The sequence below is a fragment of the Mycteria americana genome, chromosome 2 (genome assembly GCF_035582795.1).
Source record: "Mycteria americana isolate JAX WOST 10 ecotype Jacksonville Zoo and Gardens chromosome 2, USCA_MyAme_1.0, whole genome shotgun sequence".
Taxonomy (NCBI): domain Eukaryota; kingdom Metazoa; phylum Chordata; class Aves; order Ciconiiformes; family Ciconiidae; genus Mycteria; species Mycteria americana.
Genome location: NC_134366.1, coordinates 102,722,206 through 102,743,965, shown reverse-complemented (window position 1 = coordinate 102,743,965; position 21,760 = coordinate 102,722,206). Strand labels below are relative to the sequence as shown.

Here is a 21,760-nt window from a genome sequence, read left to right as displayed (position 1 = left end):
GCACTATGAACTCGGACACAGTCATACATTCCCCTTGCTGACCCTGCTGCTTTGCTGATAACCCCTAGCAGAGCAGCAAATCTGGAAGTGGCAGTAGGGAAGTTGTACAGTTACCTCAGCTGGATCCATCTGGGCTGCACATGACAGAGCTCTCAGCTGAACAAAGTCAAATGAGAGCAATGAACGGGAGGGGAATTTCAAAAGTGGGTTAAGTAGGAGGTCCACGAGTTATCTTGATAAGACACAGAAGTCCTACCAAGAAGAGTTCGACGTGTCTTTATTACAGCTCTGTTGTAACAGACTTGAAAGCACACACGTTTTCATCGACACCCAAGCAATACATACAGAGAACTACAGCCCAGCTATATATAGCTGGGGCATAAGCGTTTTGGACAAGGCAGAACATAATATTGGTTTATGGAAGAAGGAATACCTGAAAAAATGTGTTATGTATGTATTTGCGTTATTTTGCTTTTTATACTGCCTGTATCAAATCAAGAAGAGATACAGTTAGTTTGCAGTTGCCACCTTGCATAGTGAGGTATGCTTTGTTAGGCATGTAGTAAAAATGTGTTTGTGTGAACATTGGTCTAGTTTGGAATTTGCAATGCCAGTCATTTTGCAATGATTTTTAATGGTAATTCTTTTGGGATGTAGGGCCCAAGTCTGCAAAGGAGGCAGTGATCGTCAGTCCTTTTTATGACCAACAAGAGGAATTCATCTTCCACTAGAGCTAGAAAAGTCTTTCTAAAATAACATTTTCTTCTTTAGTGTTGTTAGAGGAGGTCCTGTCATAGTGCTGAATGGGCCAGAAGGGATTATGAGGAAGTAACAGAAGTGTTTCCCTGTCTGTTAGAAAATTCCTTACACCCAGGTATCTAACTCTGTGTCCAGATGGAAGTGTCGAGGGAGAAGTGTTCAGGGAGAATTTGCTGATTAGATGTCTAATTTAATTCAGGTTTGAGATTACTGCATGCTCTTATGTATAGTTTTGGTAAAGCCCTCATCACCTGCCTCCAACTGCGATTTTTTTATTTGATTCTTTTAGCCTTGAGACATCAGGGTTCAGGCTGTCTGCCAGAACATTTGTATAATGAAGGAAGTATACAATATTGTAGGAAATATAAAAATGAAAATTGTAGTCACCTGATTTCTTATCACCTCTCATCACACTCTCCTCTTGATCAGAGGCCCGGCCCATCTAGTGATCCAGGGATGCAGAGGTTTCTCTCCTGTAGCATATCAAGTGAACATGAATCACATAGTCACCTCTTCACCTTTTTATAGACCTCACCCATTTCTTAGTAAAGGAATGGGCTGCTAGAAAGATAACCTCTTGAACTTTCTTTCCAGAAATTTCCCACCTCATTGCCAGCCTGCTTCCTTTGTTGAAGGTAATAAATATATGGCTAACCACAGAACCCCATCAAGAGAATTCCTTCCATTATTCCTCTCCTTATTCAAAGCTTTGCCAGATAGAAGCACCATCAGTACAACTTCCCCAATGCCTATACATGAACCTCTCCTGAAAACTCTTTGAAGTATCTGTTTTCTCTCTGGCTATGACCACCTGGGTAAGCCTATAGTGTGTATATGTGTGTACATGTCTACACAGATTCACACACACAGAGTTTGGCTATATTTAACATAAAGGTCTACACGTTTCTTATTTTGTTCTCTTCTTCAAATATGGCTGAATGTAATCCCTGGTATAACTCTGCTGCACTGGCTTCAGGAATTCCAGTTTGTGAAGAATTAGCCCAAATTAGTACACATGTCAGGAATTGCTAATACTTTGGAACCAGACAAAATACTGGTCATCCTCAGGCATAGCCTGTTTGCCAAGTTAGTTGGGACAAGTTAGGGGCCCAAGTTTTAGGGGCCCAAGTTCTTGTCCCAAGTTTGGGACAAGTTAGACAGTGGAAATATTAGCAAAAATGCCTAAAGTTGAAGAAAGTTTGGTAAGCAACTGAAATAAAATTTGTAAGACAGGAATTATCTGGCAATTATTGGGATTTACTGATAATGTACTTTTTTCTTCATGGTCACTTGAAGCTCAGGAAAGCTTAGACAGGATATATGTGTGATTCAGGTGATCTAGCTGAAGGTCTTCAAGAGCTGGTACATGTAAACACTAACACCTTCTTCATCTGCTAAATGTTAGTCTTCATTTTGTGAGTAGCTGCTTACTGTTACACACACAAGACTATCCAGTAGTTAAAATAGATACACTCTTTTGAGGTTATGTTTTGGAAAATTGAAATAGTCGTTGACATTGTTTCTGAGAAATTTTAGTTATTTATCATAGAATTATAGAACTGTTGATTGGAAGGGACATCTGGAGGTCATCCAGTCCAGCCTCCTGCTCAAAGCAGGACTGTCACCAACACTAGATCAGGTCAGCCATGGCTTTGTCTAGCTGAATTTTTAAAGCACCAAGATGGAGATTATACAGCCTCTTGTGCAAAATACTGATCAAATGTGTAACTGCAATTTCCTGCATTTCTGAGGCAGGTGCTCAAGTGTTGCGAGTCAAGATCCCTCTTCAACTGAAGCCCTCGAGCTGGTGGGTCAGTTATTATGGTTCTTGTCGCTGTTGCCACTTGCTGCTGTGCACCATGTGGTACCTTTATGGACTGCAATATTTATTTTCCCTTATAGCATGCTTTTGGATTGCTACCAACTTTGGCATGCTTTACATCCCACATGGTTCAGGATTTGTCTGCAGATTTCTTTCTGTTTAGACCAACTGCTGCATCACCCTTTGTTGATCCTTGTTATCCAAATTACCTCATCTTTCATAGGATTGCAAATAGCAATATTCTTCTTATGTGGGAGTAGGTATAAGCACCAGCTGGTGCTTTGTGCATTCATTTATTCTAATTTTCTTTGTAAATCTTCCCATCCAAAACCAAATTACGCTATTACATTAAGACTAATTACATTAGGAGCTGCTCAACACGTAACGTAAAATTAAATGTTATCGTACAGAGCTTGATGATGCTGTACACCAGAAAAGAAGGGTCGAAAATATTAAATTATATCAAGTTATACAGGATACAGATGAATCAGGAGGCACTATTCTGAATGCCCAATGCAGAGTAAGCTTTGCTCATACAGATTCTCAGAATGTGATTGCCCTGCTGTGGCTTGTGCATCTGATGTACACTAGGCTTTGAGTTTGTCTGCCTTTCAATTTATGTGAATATGTCCTACACCTTTTCTGACCGAAGCAATAATACTTCTTACATATAACTTTCTTATATCATCAAGGGAGGAGTGTCACTCAAAGTAATGTCTGCATTCTTGTGCTTTTCCCTTTCCTTTCTCACCTGCACAGACTATATTAACATTTTAATTATCATCTCTTGGTATCTGAGCTAACATCCTGCTGAAGTACCTGGTGCAGTGTGCATCTGAACCAGTTTTTTCAGAGAACTTTGGCTCTCTGCAGGTGCTCTCAGGATAGGACCATATGAGCAAGATGTAAATCATACTGATGTTTGCCTAATCTGTACACATTTTGGATCTGAAAATAATACCTCAGTATCTGTCTTTATACGTACACTTCCAGTGAATGTCAGGGTAGCTTTCCAACAGCATATAGACATGTGCACAGGGAGTTTGTTCTAGCTTATCCAACAATATGTACTCTGCGCACTGACTTTTTCTATCAGTGACACTGACTTAGGACTCTTTGGAATCATAAGTCAAGACAACATTTTTTTAAGGAAAAAAACAACTTTCCTTTTTTGTAAGGAAAGCTAGGGTTCTGAGGTGGTAGTGTTCTCAAAGAAGTGGAATGTATTGTACAGCTGCTTATCAGCTACTCAAGACTTTAAGGCAGATGACCTGATTTTTATTTAGAAATTTCAATTGATAGAGATGGCCGTGGCCCACAAAGCTCTCTTGGACACTGTATTTAACAGCAGTTCTTACAAAGACTGCAAACTGACAGCAGGTCTTCAAGTCTGGGGCCTTAACCATGGACAGTTTCTAGGTAGGTAGTTTCTAAGCATCACAGAGCTGAAGTTTTGGACCAACCATCCAGCGAGAGCTGTGATAGGAGATGTCCACATTTACATTTGGAGGCTAAGAACAGGCATGTCACCTGGATGATTATGGACAGCTTGTTTCCTCAAGTCAAAGACTTCAGTTCCCTAGAAAAATAGTCATATACAAAAGAACTTTTAGGCAGGTCAGAATTGAAGGTCAAAAATTACGTGCTTGGTTTTACCTGACCTGAACTTCAGTGAATGCAAGCAAGTTGTGTTTTCTTAGAATCAGAATGGACTTAACTCTATGAGGCAGAGTCTGAAACAACATTTAAATATCTCCTTCTAAATGTATTGTGAAATATTCTAGGAAAACTAAAAACATTATCTATCTTGACTTCTTCCTAACAAATATTAATTGCTTTTAAAAAGCTGCTTTTTCATTCAATCTTCATCCTCAAAAATAAAAACATTCATTCTCCAACTGAAAAATTTCAGCCAGCATTTCCAAAACCAAAGTGAATAGCTAAATACACATCAGCCTGGCCTCAATCCAGTGGACAGGTTAATGGATCTGCTACTCTGGCTTTTTACGGGAACCTCACCCAGTAATTTCTGCATCAAAGTAATAACTTCAAGCTGAACTCTTGCATACCCTTTGCCTGCCAGTCTGCATTAAAGATTGCAAATAGGACACCTAGGTATGTTCTTTGACTTCATTCCAAGTATTAAAGACCTCTTTGACCTGTTGCCTGAAGTCAGATGCTGATGAATTGTTTGTAATTGTATTCTTAATCTCCGAACTACAGAGAAAGGAGGAGTACTCAGACCTTTCAGATGAGGTTAAGCTGATGAAATACCCCACTCGAGGTGCATTTCTTTGGCTGTGTCCCTTAAACTGCGCCTAGGCTCTTTGGAAACCACAGGATTTGTAATGTCCTGATTGCTGTATGGAGAGGTAGAATTTGTAGCTCAGTTTGACCTTAGATACTGGGTGTTGACCTACATTACTCTGAGCTGGGGGAAAAGAACAGTTTCTGTATCATCATTATCTATCTGTTGTACCACAGGAGCATCACATTTTTGTCTAGACTGCAGACACATTTTCAATACAAGGACAAGGGTCAGGAGGGAATTTTTTCCTTTAAAAGAAACAGAACTCAAGTGAGGAGGGTAAGGAAAGTCCACAAGCTGGTTTTGGATTTTGCTGCTGCTCTGTAGCAAGGAGCTTTGTTGTACATCTGCAATCTATATGGGGAAAAAAAAAAGGAAACAAGAAGAGAAAACCTTTATTCACCTTTATTCAGAAAGTTTGGTGCTGGCAATAGCTTTCTAATGTCCAAATAATGTTTTGGAGAGCTAACCTGTCTTCTGAGAAAAGCTACCTTATCAGAGTGAAAAAGCACATATTATTGTTTCTTAACTTCAGATGGCCATAACTTTGGAAAAGAAATAAGTGTGGAACACTTAGAGCACAGACTGAGAAAAGATTTGCATGTTCATGTGTGTTTGCTTATCTTGTTAGGCTATGTCTTTGATACACAAGAGAATGCAATCTATCAAATATTTTTCCTCTTCTTTCCTTTCTTCCTTGCCAAGATTTCACTACCTTATTTCCACTCAAAGGGAGTTCTGAAGCCAAAAATCAGCCAGTGGTTTGGGGTTTTTTTCAGCACCTGAAGGCAGGTCAACCTTTATGCAGATGGCTGTATCCTTGTAAATCATGGAGCTTTTAGCCTCTACCTCTTGGCCTTAGTCTGGGAGGGAGAGAAATTGTTCCAGATGGCAAAAAAGGCACAAACAGAAGCAAAGAGGATAAAACCTGTTAAAGACAAATGCAGAAAGCGGGTTACCCCAGCAGACTTTGGTGGTTTTAAAATTCTGAACTGGATCCTCCAGGGAAAAAGAAGTTATTTTATCGCTTTCAGCTTACTAGGTACACAATCCTTTGCTCCCACACGGCCCACTTGCCACGTTTCTAACAAGTACGGAGGTCTGCCTGGAGCCAGCTTAGCAGGGGACAAGGAAGGCATGTCAGGCTGTGGAAGCCACCATACGCAAAGGGGTGATGCAGACAGCAGCACAGCCCCAGCGCTGCAAACTAGTCTCCCCATTACGGCTGAGCCAGGGTGGGGTGGGACCCCCCGAGTCCCTTGGCACGAGCACCTACATCATGTGCCCAGGGAAGATTCAAGCTAAATCAGTGGACATCTGTGGTCACTTGAAATGTTCCACAGTATATATTGTGAGCAGTTTTGGTTTCAGTAGCCCTGTTGGCTGCTACTCGGAGAACAAAACTAATTTCTTGGGTTTGGGGGGATTTCTCTCTAGGACTTGTTTATGTTTCTGTGCAGGCTTGTGAAACGGGCTGAAGCTGGTTCAGCAGAGCATGCTGGCTGCTGCTCAGGAGTGTGCTGGGTCTCTCAGTGCATAGGCAGTTTCTGATGACCTGCCGCTGCATGCTGCCATCCGTGGTTGTTATTGTCATTCTCACCAGGAAGTGACAGATTTTTATGTAAGGTGCCAGGTCATTAAGTAACTCTGTCTTGGTTCAGTACCTTCATTTTTATGCTGTGGTGGCTGAATACTGTTACAGGAAAAAGGTTTCTTATGAATTAATGACATTGAAACAGAACCTTATAAAGGAACTGTAATATGCTGCACAACTGCACATTTTCTTTTTCTTTTTTTTTTTTAAGTTGGAGTCCCACTGATCTTTCAACACTTCAGGTTTTGTTCAAGCTCACATAAGTCACTACATGTAGGACTATAAACTACAAATGGTGATATCTGCACATAATGACTCTATTTAAATAGCCAAAATAATTACAAGGTTTTTATTCAGGAATCATATCGTTCCATATAAGATAATATATTCTGGCTGTAGAATTCAAAAGATAACAATAGAATTTATTCTGCTTTATAGTTGCTTCTTTTTCAGGAATATCAATGAGATCGTTCTTAAGAGTTTGTGTGATATTAAAAGCCTGCCATTTTTAAAACACAGACCAGGCTCTGAGTTGATCAAGCTGAGCACTTCTTGCATCTGGTTGCTGAAGTGAGAGTAGCAACAGTTTTGAGCATGTTCAGACTGAGGAAGAGTGTTTGGAGATGAAACAGGAGCCGTCACGGATTTTGTAGGCTGGTGTGGAAAGAGCTAACCTAGCAAGGTTTTAATGAGGGCAAAAGTCCAGCTGTGCAGTTGGTAGGACTAGTCTAACATTTCATCTGTGCTTATGGTAGACTGGATTCAGTCAGTCTCTTCAGGTGGAGGCATTGCCACTGCTCCTTTTCATTCAGAGGCAGCTTCAATTTACACCCTAGATAACCTGCAGCTTCTTGAAATGTGCAATTAAATGGTGCTTGTGTCTCTCCTAGAGACCTGATAAATATCAGGAGAAAGATAGTCACTGCATCCAGCCTCTAACAAAAATGATGGCAAAATTTTATAATAAAGGGAAAGAAGTTTTCGCTCGAAAAATGGTATTGCTTTTGCAAATAAGTGAGTGGGATACTTTACTGGCATGATACAAAATACAAGTAAAGTTTATCGGATCAGTTACAATCACTGAAATAGGAGTAGGTGTGTCTAGTGGTACGGTATCTTGGCTTTTTTTTATATTGTTCACTTGAAAATTTGCAGCATTCAAAGGAAGATAGTAAGTTTTTCATCTGTTTGTTGGGTTAGAGAGTAGGTCCTGTTTGGTTCTCAAACACTTTTAATCACAGCTGGGTGAAATTTTTCATGTGAAACTTTTCTCAAGATGAATTCAGACTCAGAACTTTAAAACATTTCATATATATGAATCAGTTTCATAACTTGCTTTTAAACCATTATAAACTGCTTTAGTTACAAAATTGCACAATATCTTTTCAAATAAAAATTTGATTTTGGCAATTGAAATAACTGCTTCGAAAGTCCCACCTCCTCCCCTTTTTTAAAATTGCAGATGATGAGAATCAAAAGGAGATACACAGGCTTTGTAAAATGAAAATTTTTAAAGGAACTGAAGTTATCATTTCAAATTTTCCCTTGTGTGAAAATATCTGATTTACTTTCATTACAGATTATAATGTTGTCTTGAGAAATTTGAAATAGCCATGAAGTGGAAATAGATTTGTTACCAGCTTTGCTGTTCCACACTGTGCTGTTTCCTGAGCCCCTTGATAGTAGTAGAGCATTACTTATTATCTTTTTGAGCAAACATTTTTCAACTCACATGTAGTTGATACCACTATTTTTGTTCCTGCTTTCACTGGGTTGATGAAAAGGTTTAAAACTTGTAACTACTGTCTTAGAAAGGTATTGGAGAATTGTGGGAACTGCTCATTCAGAGCAAGAATTTCAGCTAATGTATTTCAGAAGGCTTGAGCTGGAAATAATGGCATTACACATATTCACATCCCCTAAGGATCTGACCATCCCCTAAGGTCCAGTCGTTAAACAGGTTTTAACATATTTATCCTGCTTATGTTAGAACTTGAATTGAAAATGTCTTTGGGTAAAATTTGGGAACTAGCAATTTATTTCAGTTGTCAAAAGCTACCTTTGGTTTAGCACAAGGTGTCTAAAAAAAGAATAGCTAGAGCAGTCATCCACTCTGAAGACTGACTTGATGAAAATGACATCGGGGGCTTCCATCATGATGTTGGTTCACAGATTTCCAGATCAGACATACTGACTTCAAGATTAAAACAAGAGAGTTTGGGCTTTTTTCTTCCCTTATCTTCCCCTTATTTGCCACCCTAAGAAACTCAGCAAGAAGTCTGAAAATCTGGCTGGATTGTTCTGCATTAATCTCATTGCAAATCTGAGATATAAATGACTGACCCTGAAAATGGAATTTGGGAAGGGGCAAGATATGAATCTTGCTGCTATCTGTACTGACTTCTTGAAATTAATGGGATCAAAAAGCAGAACAAAAACCAACAAAAGTTGTTCCATCAGAAGCAGAACTAGTAGAGTTGGATTTATGATTTATGTATGTCCTTTGTACTCTCCAACTTCCCATTCCTCCATCTTATGCTCTGTGGCCTTCCCAAAGACTAAAAAACACATAGGAAGACTTAAGATATAATCTGAAGGCTATACCATCCCAGTAGATTCTGTTGTAGCTGGACAGCAGGTTCAGAAGTTATCAGAGAGGGTTAATGAAGCTTAAAACTCACAGCGGCATCAGAGGGAACTGCAATTGTGAAGATTAAATACGCTTATCTTATTATGGCTTCAGAAGACTAATACGATGCAAGTAGACTTAAAAAATTCAACCCAAATTTATAATATTAGAGACAAGACTGTGCCACCTCTGCCAGTTGTGGAATGTACCTCAGTGCATGAGCAGTCCCACCAGCAATCAGTAGGGCTGCTGAAGTACTAACTTAGTATCTGACTTCAGATTAGATAGCAGAATACCATTTCATAAATTATTAATCAAGACTTTCAAATTACTCCTTTAATGTTTGGCATATTTATTATGCTTATAGCATTTGTAATACGCATAAGATGTATTTAATCATAATGTGTTGCTTCAAATATAAGTAGTAAAGATAATTCATGTGTCTTCATGCCACTCAAGCTCACAGTTGAAATGGTTTCCTCCCAAGGTCATGAAGATCTTGTATTTAGTATTTATGCTATTTGTATTCAAGCCTTAGTTAACTCTACTGATAAATGGTTAAAGAGAAGATCCTTTTATGTGGGTCTCCTCATTCCCATTTCTATCCTTTGCTGGAGATCTGCAGGTGTATTTCACATTGATGAGCATCTGAAACATGTCTGAGTTTTGCTTTTTTTCGAGCAAGTATCCTTTTCTTGGATCAAATCCATTAGTTCATTTCCCTTGAGCGGCTCTTGCAAATGCAGAAGGATAACGTTTAATTTCAGGTAAAAACTGTTTGAAGCAGAACAGGTTTCACAATTCACAAAATAATTTTTGTTAGAGGTATTTTTTGTAAAAAGATTTCTGACATGACTGAATTGCTGGGCTGTTATTAAAATGTTGTATTTTGGAAACAGTGACACTTCCACATGGTCTCTTACATAGGCTCTGTATTTGTAATCAGTTGCTGCTTTTGTAAATGGTATGCAATGCACAGGAGAGTGAGTTCGCACATCCTTTTCTGTTCATGCACGCTGGCCTGTGGACTATAAATGGAACAAAAGGATGAACTTCAATGGGCACTTGCCACTTTGCAAGATAAATATGTGTTGATGAGTTAGAACTTTGTTGATATGCCTGAAGTAGTTTAAATAAAGACTGTGCCACATATATTTTTCTTGTTATTTTTAGAAGTCCAGCTCCAGTGCGACCTGAAACTACGCCATCAACTGGCCCTACAGAAAAGCAGGAGATTAAAGTGTCTCGTGTGAGGAAGTTAACGAGGCAGTACAGTTTGTGAGTAACGTATAGCACTATCTTTATGTTTTTGCCTACTACAGCTGAAACTGAAGGGGGATGCTAATTATTGCTCTAGCTATGCCTTCTGAAAGGCATGAGTGCAATTACATGATAATGATCTTATACTGATACCATTCCTTTCATCACTGAGAATCTTTAAGCTTTTAATACGAAATGAATTTGCCATCCCTATGCAGTTGCTAACCCTCAGGATTGCAGGCCCTCTGCCTTTTTCTGAGCTTATAGGTTAGGAATTAAAAAACTCTTTTCCACACGAAGTGTCAAAGACCTGGTGTGAGCTGGAGCAAGCTGCTCTGTCTGCTTCATTACAACCCCATTTGCAAAACGAGGAAAACAGTCCTTAGTTGTTGGGTGGTCAAGCTGTGCTGTCAGCCATTCCCTCTCAGAAACTGCACCTTCTCTCTCTCTCTCTCTCTGATTTTTGTCACATGCAGAAATTGCTGAGCCCGCTACAGGTACAGCCAGCAAAGTTCCGTCTCAGTCCTGGCAAGAGTGATCTGTACCTATAGGGCTTTGGCATCCCATTTACACCTAATTCATCCAGTTTGAGAGTCTCTGGAGATGTGAGGTACTGAATAGATGTGGAAATCAGTTTGTTGATTTGTCTTTCATATGAAAGGACAGACAAGGCCACCAGAAACTAGGGGAAAAAAGGGACAATGTCAGCATAAACTTATTAGTACAAGAACACCAATGCCATAATGAAGAAAAAATATGTATACTTTCTACGTGGCATGGAACTGTTAGCCCCTCCACCAATTTAACATTCTAGTATCGCTGAATATATAGCAACATTAGCAAAAGTTTTCCTTCTCTCCAAAAGGATTCTAATAAATATCAATATGTAGTTATTTTCTGTCTCACTATTAAGAACACTGGCTTTTGTTATGGAAAAAAAGTAACAGTCTACATCACCAAAACTGAAAAAATATTTAGGAGAAGAAACAGAAGAACGAATCAAATTGAAACTAGGAGGAAAATGAGCAATTAGCCAAATTGGTGTTTGTCCAAGAGACCAAGGCTGATATACAGGAACACACAGCCACAGCTTGGTCAGCAGGCCACATAACATGCTCTCTTTTACCACAATACATCAACCAGTATGGTTTGAAAATGAGATAGGAGATGGGAATTGACAATTCAAGCTGGGAAGAGAACCCAGGTTCCCTTACTGCTCTCTAATCCTGAAGGTAATCTGTGACACGGAACTTGGCAGCATTTGTTAGGAGCAGTTTTCCAAGGCCTGAATGAAGCCTGCTCACTCACTCTGCTCAGCATAGCTCAGACAGCAGTGCACTTTTCTTGAACAAGACACCACTTCTACTACGTCTTTTTCTACAAGCCAGGGGAAGGAAACCTCCTACATATTTCAAGATGCATCTAATTTTTCAGATTTTTATATAATGTAGGGACTTGTAGATAGCAGTCAGCAAAGGAAAAGGCCGTGACACTGAGAGGACCAATTATTTGATGCTCTTCATAAGGCAGGTAATGAACAGAACGCGGTAGCTGATCCTATTCTTTGAGCACACTGATATGTAAGGGCAGGCAAGAAATTCATTTTGCATACCTGTTGCAGGTATAGTCACAGGTTTTGTACGCACACTTGGAAAAGTTTATGATTTAAGTTGTAACCTAAACAGGTTGTTAAAGTTGGTCCTCAAATACTGCTACACAGCAAACAAAGAGAACAGGGTTATGCTGTGTAGACAATTATGATGTAAGAGTACCCTGGTGATGTTATGTATGCAAAAGCAGAAAATTTCCCATGGGACCATTAAAGTAAGGTAGTAGGATAAGTTGGTGTTGAAGATAGCAAGGCTAGTAAGAAATCATTTTTTAAGAATCTGGGTGAAAAAAATTGCTCTAGGGTAGGTTAGGGCTGGAGAGGGTGTGTTTACCAATAAATAGAAGGTGGCAACCAAAGGAGAGGTATAGGTACTAGGACATAGAATAATGAAAATAGGTACTGCAAAAGGGGTCATCCCTGAAGCAGGAACAGCTATTCCTAGATCATTCTTGCCTGAGAAAGTGTTTAGCCAACCTGTTCTTAAAGGGCAAAGAGAAAATCTTTGGGCCAGAGACTGAGCACTTCCCTTTTCTGTGTGTGAACAGTCAGCCAGTCCCTCAGAGCTGCTGAGCACCTGCAGAACACGTGCCCCCACACCTGAGAACAGCACTGAGGAAAGGTGGAGAGGGTAAATGAAAATGAGTGAGAGGTTGTCCTAGAGAGAAGGGAAAGGATGCCAGGGGGCACTGAGAGTAGCAGTACCACAGAGAATTCAGTAGTGTCTGGGAAGAGCAGAACTTGGGAAGGCAAGAGCTGAAGTGACAAATACTGCAGTGGGAGGCAAGTGGAATGGAAAGGAGACTAGAGGCAGGGTTATGCAATGGAAAAGGCAATGGTGTTATTGTACACATAGAGAGAAGCAACATTTAAACACTGTATTTTTAAAAAAATGTATTTATATATTCAGGAGTGAATTCTCAATTTTTGGTTTGTGAGTTTTTGAGGAACCATTTTTGAGCATGTCTTGTCCTCATGTGGATTTTCAGTTGTCCAGTATTAGACATGAGGAATGGCACCTCAAGTGCACATAAACACATCTAACCACAGGTGTCACCTATGCTGAAGACACCACAGTTAAAAATATGGGCCACGATTTTTTTTTTCTTTTTGTAGACCCAAATTCTGTTCAATTTAAATTATCTTGTGTCTGGACTGCAAATATGGGAAATGCAAAGAAATAGTGAAGAAGTATTGTGAAAGGAATACAGAAGAAGGCAAATTCTCAGACTTGTAGCTTGCATGCTAATAGCTTGATGACTGATAAGACTGGACCCTAACCCTTAGCTTAGGTTCCCAGACACTAAGAAGCCTTTCTGAACTGGCAAGTTCGTGACAATTTTCCACTTCCTTGTGTGTAACAGAGCAGCTTTACCCAGCAAGGATGGGGAGAGTCCCATGTATTGCTGCTGAGAGTGGGGAGCAAGGACTGAGAAAATGTCAGCTACATGTTTCTGAAAGAGAGATTAACTAGGTCAACAGCCCAACTCTGGCTTGTTGCATTAATAAAACATCTATTGAACAGGTCCGAAAGATTCTGCATTTTCTTTCCAGCATAAAAATTGTGCATTGTACATGCTCTGGCACTGAATTCTATCCTTACCCAGAAGAAATAAAGAATGAAGCATGAAAAAGATAACATTAATCACCATAGCTTTATATCATAATAAAAAAACATTGCTGTCACCAAAACAACTCACCACAAGTCTGTGTACCCTGTATGCCATGTAGTTTTGAAGTACTGTGTTGCCTAGGCATGCTGCCTTCAAGTAGCACTAAACCAAGTACAGTTCTGTTCTGGAAGTGTCTGTCAAACTGGCATGGCAGGCATCTGTGCACTGTGACTACCTAATTGGTAGTTAAAATTGGTGCCATTTTATGAGCAGGAATCATTTTTCTCATCATTTTTCTATGTGCTTTAAACTGTCAAGCTGTAGTCTTTCCTTTTCACACATCATTCCCAGTAATAAAGGTTCTGTAGGCCAAACTGTGACTCTGTTTACCTCCGTGCAATTGCAGTTAGCAGTTGGAAACATCCTGACTCGGGGCTGACTGATCCCAATGATTTGGAGTCAATGGGGCTCTACAAAAGTAAACGAAGGTATAATATTCTCTACTGGCTTTCATTTAGTGGTGACAGTAGGTGAGATGGAAAGAGCTCAGCTTGACGGCCTAGAGCCCAAGGGAAGCATGCAACCTGGTTTAAATAAAATGTTTTCTCTGTAAGCAGAATAAATGGGACAGGAAAAAGATACCCTCACAAGAATGTTTCTAAAGAGCTCCTTTTTGGAGTCGATCAAAGTCCTTTAAAAACAGTTTGAAAACAGTAGCACAGAGTAGCTGCATAATGGGTGTCAAATCTCCTGTTGGTCTAAAGCCAATGAAGCAGTCAGTCCCACGGATGGATCTAACCAGATCTGTTCTTATCAATACAGCCAGCCTCCACAGAAAAGAATAAACATTAGAGTAGTATCAAATCAGTTCATTTATTCATATGTACATATTCCATAGAAACACTACTTGCACATCATACCCAGGATTTCCATTTGCAGATGACAGTTACCTAGCCAATTGACTTTTGAGGAATCTTTAAAGCTTAAAAAATCTAATTTACTTGAAAAGTTAGCTGCATTACAGATGGAAGAGTAAACAGAACTTCACTCCAAAGCACTACAGCTGATATACACGTTTCCAGTGCCTCCTCCAGCACAAGTACGTTCAAAGTCCAGTGACATTTTCTAATGAGAAGATCTGTCTGCTTTTGTCAACTGCAGTGATGAAGATGACCTTCCTCCAGCACTGGCAGCAGCAGCGGCGGCATCAACACCTGTGTCTTCAGCATCCCCCGGGTCACAGAAAACATGTACGCCACAGACATCAGAAGGACAAACACAGGTTTCACCTGGTGGCAAGGTAATATGAAAAGAGATGAGCTTATGTCAGTTCGGAGAGTATTCAGGAAGGGTGGGAGGGAGTTGAGGAAGGGTGGGAGGGAGTTGCAGATGACATGTTTTCCTTAAATGGAGTAATCCTGCATTTAGGAGTAGTTTTTAATTCAGAGTTGTAGTAATATGTTTAACCTATTGTGTAAGGAAATACTTAGAGCCTGCTCCAAGGCCCAACTAAAATCAGTAATAGTTTTTCATCAACATTAGGGGGCAGTGGGTCAGGATTAAATTAATGTTTACCTTGATTTCAAAGGTGCATAATTTTGTTGTCTGTCTTTCCTGCATAGCCATACTTAAAAAACATGGTGTGAAATTTGAAATCCATTTGGCAATCTATGCTTTACGGAGTTAAAAAAACAAAAACAAAACCAAAAACAACTAACAGAATTACAAAAATTAAATTTTTTTTTAATGCTGGGTTTCTTCTTTGCCTTTAGAGTTCCACAGATGCTGGAAGTACATTTGCTTTGGAGCCAGGAGACCTCCTGATGGATTTCACAGAGGCCACACCTATGGTAAATAGTTTCATTTTGCAACCAGGAAAATGTAAAAGTTTTCAATAGTTTGTCTGCAGCTAAAATGAATGGGATACTATGCTGTGTGTTGGGTAGAGCACAGGAATAAAGTAAGTTTCCTTGATATTTGGTGATCCTGAGCATCCGTCAAACTCAGCTCAGTATTTCTGAAAATCAGTCCACATCAACAAATATTATGGCTGAGCTTTTGAATATGATTCTTTATTGTTGGATGACTTCTCGTTTCTCTCTCCTACCTGGATATCTTTACACCTTGCTGCACTGGTTTCACGAGCTTCTTTGTCCCCTTAACGTAGATTCCTAATGTGATCATAGATTTGCTTTTGGGAGTTGTCTGGAAAGTCCCTTCTTCTCCCCACAAGTTTTGCTCAGACCTTACCTAGTAGCCAATCCAAAGACGTGTACCTGCACTTTCATGTTTCATTAGCAGAGTGCTTTGCTTCACTTTAAGGCAAAATAGTCTATAACACGTTGGTTATTAACTTCTTTTTTTAGAGGTATGTGATTTGTATTTTTTCTTAAAAGCCAAGGAGAGATGCTGGTCTCACTGAAGTCAAAATGCCTCTTGACTTCAGTGATCTCAGGCTTTCAGCTCAGATTCCCAGCAGATTACTTAAAGGATCACAGTATGATCCTTAATTTTCTCCAAGTCATCCTGCATTGCAAATAGCTCTAATGCCAGATAGCTCTTCTGCTGTCCAAAGCCATTTTTGCTGTCTTCTAGAAACCATGTTTAAAGCATATAAAAAGCACGACAGGGGCGGCACTACGTTTTTGGCATAAACATTATTGTATTAAAGTACTTCTGTTCTGGGCATTGATTTCACTACATGGTTAGGTCCTTGTTTACAATATTGGGTAGGTGCTGTGGGGATGCGCATTTTGTTTCAGAGACAGTATGGTACCAGTCTGTAAATAACTGCTTGGGTCCTGTTACCACTGAATGAGAGATGTGGCTTCCCCTGCAAGCCTGGTGAAGTGAAGGCTTATCCCTCCTAAGGCCCCTCTCTGCTTGCAGAAGGGATGTGAATATTCAGCCATGGCTTTTTGGCTTCAGAGGTACACTGAGGTGGGTATGGGGTGCACTATGCCTAGAGACTTGCTGCTGTGGATGGGAAGACAGGTTTGATGCAGGGGACTGGGCAGGAGCTAGGGAGCAGCTGAGACTGTCACTGATATACTGCAGTTTGGGAATGGACAGTGGCCCTAGAAGGATAGAGAGATCTGCACAGCTGTTCTCTCACATGCAGTTTCGAGCCTGTTTCTTCACAAAGTCCTTGAGGGCACTTGATGGTCCCTCTATAACTTCAGGAGGTTCAATAAGAACATTCTTCACCTGCCATCAAAGTGCTATCGGCACCCACCCTCCCCTTCTTATCTTTGCCCTTCAACCTGGCTCAGCTGAACAGTCCTAGCACCCCAAGACTTTTACAGTGCAGATGTTGAATCTCTGAACTGCAGCAAATTGAAAATTAAGGGGCCCTCTAGCTCCTTGAGCCCCTAGGTCTCCTTGGTGGGAGAACTGTTCCAGCGCTAGCATCTGCAATGAGAGTACAGTGCTTACTGCTCCTACATCCACCATATTGGAGGGACCTGCTTTTGCACCTGAAAATACCATTGCAGACTGAGGAGCATCTACGGAAATGAGAATGATTACCTGGAACCTCCTTGAAGTGCTGGATGATGAAACTATCCCATTCCAGAAAGCAACAGGAAGAGATGTATTTAAGCTGAACACCCTCCCCCCCGCCCCCTGTACATTTCTGGGGGAAGGGAAAATTAAAAGGGAGCAAAGGAAAGAGAGAAAGAGGTGTAGCATTCTGCAGCCTTTGTCTGTAGTTTGGGTTGACAAGACACAGGCAGCCTGAAATGGAAACTATCTGAAAGGAGGTTGTAGCAAGGTGGGTGTTGATCTCTTCCCCAGTAACAAGTGATAGGACGAGAGGAAGCTGCCTCAAGTTGCGCCAGGGGAGTTTTAGATTGGAGATTAGGAAAAATTTCTTCCCGGAAGGGGTTGTCAAGCATTGGAACAGGCTGCCCAGGGAAGTGGTTGAGTCACCATCCCTGGAGGTATTTAAAAGACGTGTAGATGTGGTGCTTAGGGACGTGGTTTAGTGGTGGACTTGGCAGTGCTAGGTTAACGGTTGGACTTGATGATCTTAGAAGTCTTTTCCAACCTAAACCATTCTATGATTCTATATAGGTTAGCTTGTCCTTCTCTGTATTAATAACATGTTTGTGGCTGAACTGTAAGTAATTATCCTTTGGAGTTTGCTAATAGATTTCTTATTCTAAAAAACATTATAGGTTTGGTTTTTGTTTCCATTTAATAGAAGTCAGCATTACACACTTTTCCTTTTCAAGCTGAGGATACAGGCTTTTTTCCCTAAATATTTTACCCAGTCATGCTTTCCCCTTTCCTACCCCACCATCCGCTGACATAATTTATCACGCTGTATGTTCATAAACTAACCTTCCATGACTTTCTTGGTTTTAATATTTCGGAGAGCATGTACCGCACAGCATCAATCAACCCTTTTTGTTTTGTTTAACGTCTATAAAGGTCAGCTTGTTCTCTACAGAGCAGTTATTGTTTACAGACCTTTCTCTGCAGTTGCACTGGCCACAGGCTGCTCTCAACTGAGGTTTGAATGAAAAGTTTACTCTTCAGGGGGAGAGGCTCCAAACAAAAGCAAAGCTAAGGGGAAATGCGTAACTTTGAGCCAGTCTGATTATTTAATAATTCTGTTGTGATAACATGTGCTGTCATTTGAGGGTCAAGATCACGTACAGCTTAGTGTCGTGTTACTGTCAAGTCAGTGGTAGTGTGCTGGTTTTGCATGCTATGACCTGGCTCTTGGGAAGTTGCTTGTTAATTGCACCCATTTGTTTCACACTCAGTGACAGGTACAGTCATTCATACTGCCTAATTTGGGGTATTTGCCTGAGGTGATAGGGTTAGAAGTTCAGGTTCCTACACAGGCAGGGGGTTTCCTGCAGAGGCGTATTCAAACAGCTGTCTTCTCTTTGTTGTCTGGACTAGAGAGACTAAGGCACCTAGATTGGACATCTAAAATCAACATTTTTATTTTGGTCATGATATATGCTGCCAAACTTCCCCAGTTCGCTGGAGAGCTGTTAATTTGAAGCAGTTTCAGACATCCTCCCTTCTCTTCTATAACATTACTGGCAAAGAGTGATTAATAGTCACTGACTCAGCTGCATGGTCTTCATTGTTCATTGATGCTTCTTGATGGCCTTGGGTTTTATCCATGTGTTGCTGCTGTTGCCCGTACAGTGGAAGCTTTAATACGTGCTGAGAGTTACAGTTAGAAGTGGAGCTCACAAAACCAAATTAACTTATAAAAATGGAAGGATTAGTGAATAGATTGGATTAATAGAATTCATCCAGGCTGCCATGCAGGGATCAGAGCAGTCAAATTTGTCTAGCCTGGTCAGCCTGGAGGAGCTACTGTGATATATACAAGAACCAGCTGAGCTCTAATGGTCACTTAGTCATCAATACTTAGACTGCCAGTTAACAGCAGGGCAATTGCGAGGCAGACTGATTTCAGGAAATCATTTTGCAGAAGAAATAATGCACATTTACTAATGCAGACTGCCTAGAAGGACAAGTATCCTTTTATGCTCTGCACTCCTCAAATCATGTGATTTATACACACTTCTATTAATTTTTCAAGTAAATCCTACAATTAATTGATTACAACACATTACATGCTGTCCTTAAAATCATTATATCAGGTGCAGAAGAAAATCCTATCTTTTTATACCACTTCATTGTGACTTTAAGCACTGTACCTGGTTTGTATATAAACAAGATTCAATCCCTCCTGCTTCTATGTTTCAGAGAAGAGTTGGATTTTTTTTTTAAATACAGCATAATATATGAAGAATTATAGTATCACATTATTGAGCATCCTTATTGTGGTTTATTAAAATTAGTTTTATCACTGTAGTAGGCTCTTTCTCCCACCAGTCTCTCTCTCTTTCTCTCTCTCTTGTTTCTAGCTTTTATGGAACTGGAAATCAAAGCTTGAGCTGCAAGCTATTCTGTTCCAGCTTACAATCAGTATGATTTGTGACATGGGTATGAATGTAGAGCTTTCTTGTTTCATTACAGAAAACTCAGTCCTAAGACCCTGAATGAATGTAACAGCTGTTACGCCATGCTTACAAATACCTTCCCAACCAAGAGAGAAAGACAATGTACGCAAACTTCAGTTTGACCTAATGGAGTAGGACAAAATAAATAAGAATTAACAGTCTTACACACAAAACGTAGCTATTCCTAAACTTGGACTAAGATTTAGAATGCAAGGTGGATGAGCTAGGACTAAATCATGATCACATCTGAAGGGATATCAGAGAGCACCGATTTACAGCTGGCAAGTGCAAACCATGTGTTCTTATTTCATGCTGTATCAAGTAAATAAATTTCTAGGGCTTCACCTGCCATCTATTGGTGGAAAACAGTAAGTAGAAAACTATTTGCCTTTTCAAAACTTGAGGTACAACATTTAAAAGATATAAACTATCAGTATGATAGTTTAAAAATGAAAAATAAATGGCCTTCAGTGTAAAACTAGATATTTTTATATTTTTATTTAGGATGAGTTGGAAACAAATATTTTTATTTCAGTAATAGCATTACTAGTGTAAGCAATCCTATTCATTGAAAGTGATCTCACTGAGTCTCACTGAGGGGTAGTGAACAGAGAATGAGTAAAGAATCTTCTCATTCCATTCCCATTTAATATTTGTTATATTGATAAAGAAGAGTTGACTGGATTTTTAGTTGCTAAATTTTTATGACAATTTTGCAAGGTTGCAATAAGCCAAATAACAGTGGCAAATAAGTTCAGTATTTCTTCCCTTCATTTTGAAGATCTTTTCACTTACAGTGCAAAGCAATTTTTCAGTAGAAGACAGGCAAACATATCAAACTCTAATAGCTTCATAACCGCTCCTTTTGGCATTGAATTCTAAACAAAAGCAGCTATAATGTAATTCAAGACTAAAATTTGATAAGAGCATTAGATAGCATGTATCTACCATCTACCTGGCTGAAAGCACAGATCAAGTATCTCTGCATGCCCCAGAGGTCTTTAAAACATCTCAGTCAGAGACAAATTTATAAATGCTTTATTTGTGGTGAACTACATACTTGAAGATAAAATAGGTCTTCTCAAAAAACTTAGGAAGGCTGTGTGATATATTTCAGAATTAGAAGCTTTCTACTTTTACATCTTCATAACAAAAAAAAAAAAAAGATTTCTTAGTACAAGAAGAATTGGAAGCAATAAATATGACCTGGATTCAAGGAAGAATGTTCAAAAATGCTATTTTCTAAGCCAGCTTCTCAATTAACAGTATTTGCACATTCAAGCTTACATGCAATGGCCAATTATGAGCAAAAGAATTTGCGCAAAGAAGCATTTTGTCTGTTGTATGTACAGTTATACGTACAGATAAGAACTCAAAGCAGTAAGCAACATGTTAAATGTACATTTATTCCCAGTTTCAAGTTCATGCCCTTTAACTCCATATTAAACTAAGAAAAAGCAAAGAGCAGCAATTGATGAAGCAAATAACTTTAATACAAAAAACTTGTAACAACAGGCAATAAATCTAGTTCTATAGGAACTCAAGGAATACTTTAAATATACTGATATTGCAAGGACCTTTTTTCTGCTGCAAGAAAAGGGCATCAACCAGATAAGAAGACAATTTGAAGGGGTGCACTGTAGTGCTCGGTCAAACTGAGTATGAGACATTTGACTGGGGGTTTGCAGAAAGTGCTCAGTGCTGCATACAGTGCAAGGCTCCTGGGAGAACACAGTCTGAATCAAGCGAATGCAAATTACCTGAGCATCATCTAGGTTATATAAAGCACGCTAATAACTAGAGAGGAGACTTAGCACATTTTTTAAAACAATCATGCCACTTGGGCAGCCAGAATAATGGGTGAATACATTTTGGATTGTACTTTCACACTCCCTAATAGCTGATTCTTATAGTCTGCACACGTAAAGTACTATAAATAGGACTTGCAACCAATATGGAGCTCTGCATGTTCAAGCATGGGGCTTTACCGGTGGATGCCAGTCTCATAAGCAGTCTATTGAATTACTAATATGCAAGATAACTAAGTGTCTGGGAATGCAGTCAGGCTCAGAGGCTGCCTGTTGGATTTTAGTTTAACATCCACTAAAAAATGTAAAATGCTTTGACTGCTACCCAACTATTTGGGGATTTGCTCTCATTCATCCATTAC

At 39.7% G+C, this 21,760-nt stretch overlaps 1 protein-coding gene across 1 annotated transcript in view; it reads left to right on the top strand.

The window, feature by feature from the left end:
- EPB41L4B (erythrocyte membrane protein band 4.1 like 4B) overlaps positions 1-21,760 on the top strand; it is a 182,997-nt gene that overhangs the window by 141,015 nt on the left and 20,222 nt on the right. Inside the window, exons 20-22 of the mRNA XM_075495662.1 lie at positions 10,286-10,390; positions 14,756-14,894; positions 15,367-15,444. Coding sequence (XP_075351777.1) covers positions 10,286-10,390; positions 14,756-14,894; positions 15,367-15,444 — 322 coding nt within the window. The remainder of the gene's footprint in view (positions 1-10,285; positions 10,391-14,755; positions 14,895-15,366; positions 15,445-21,760) is intronic.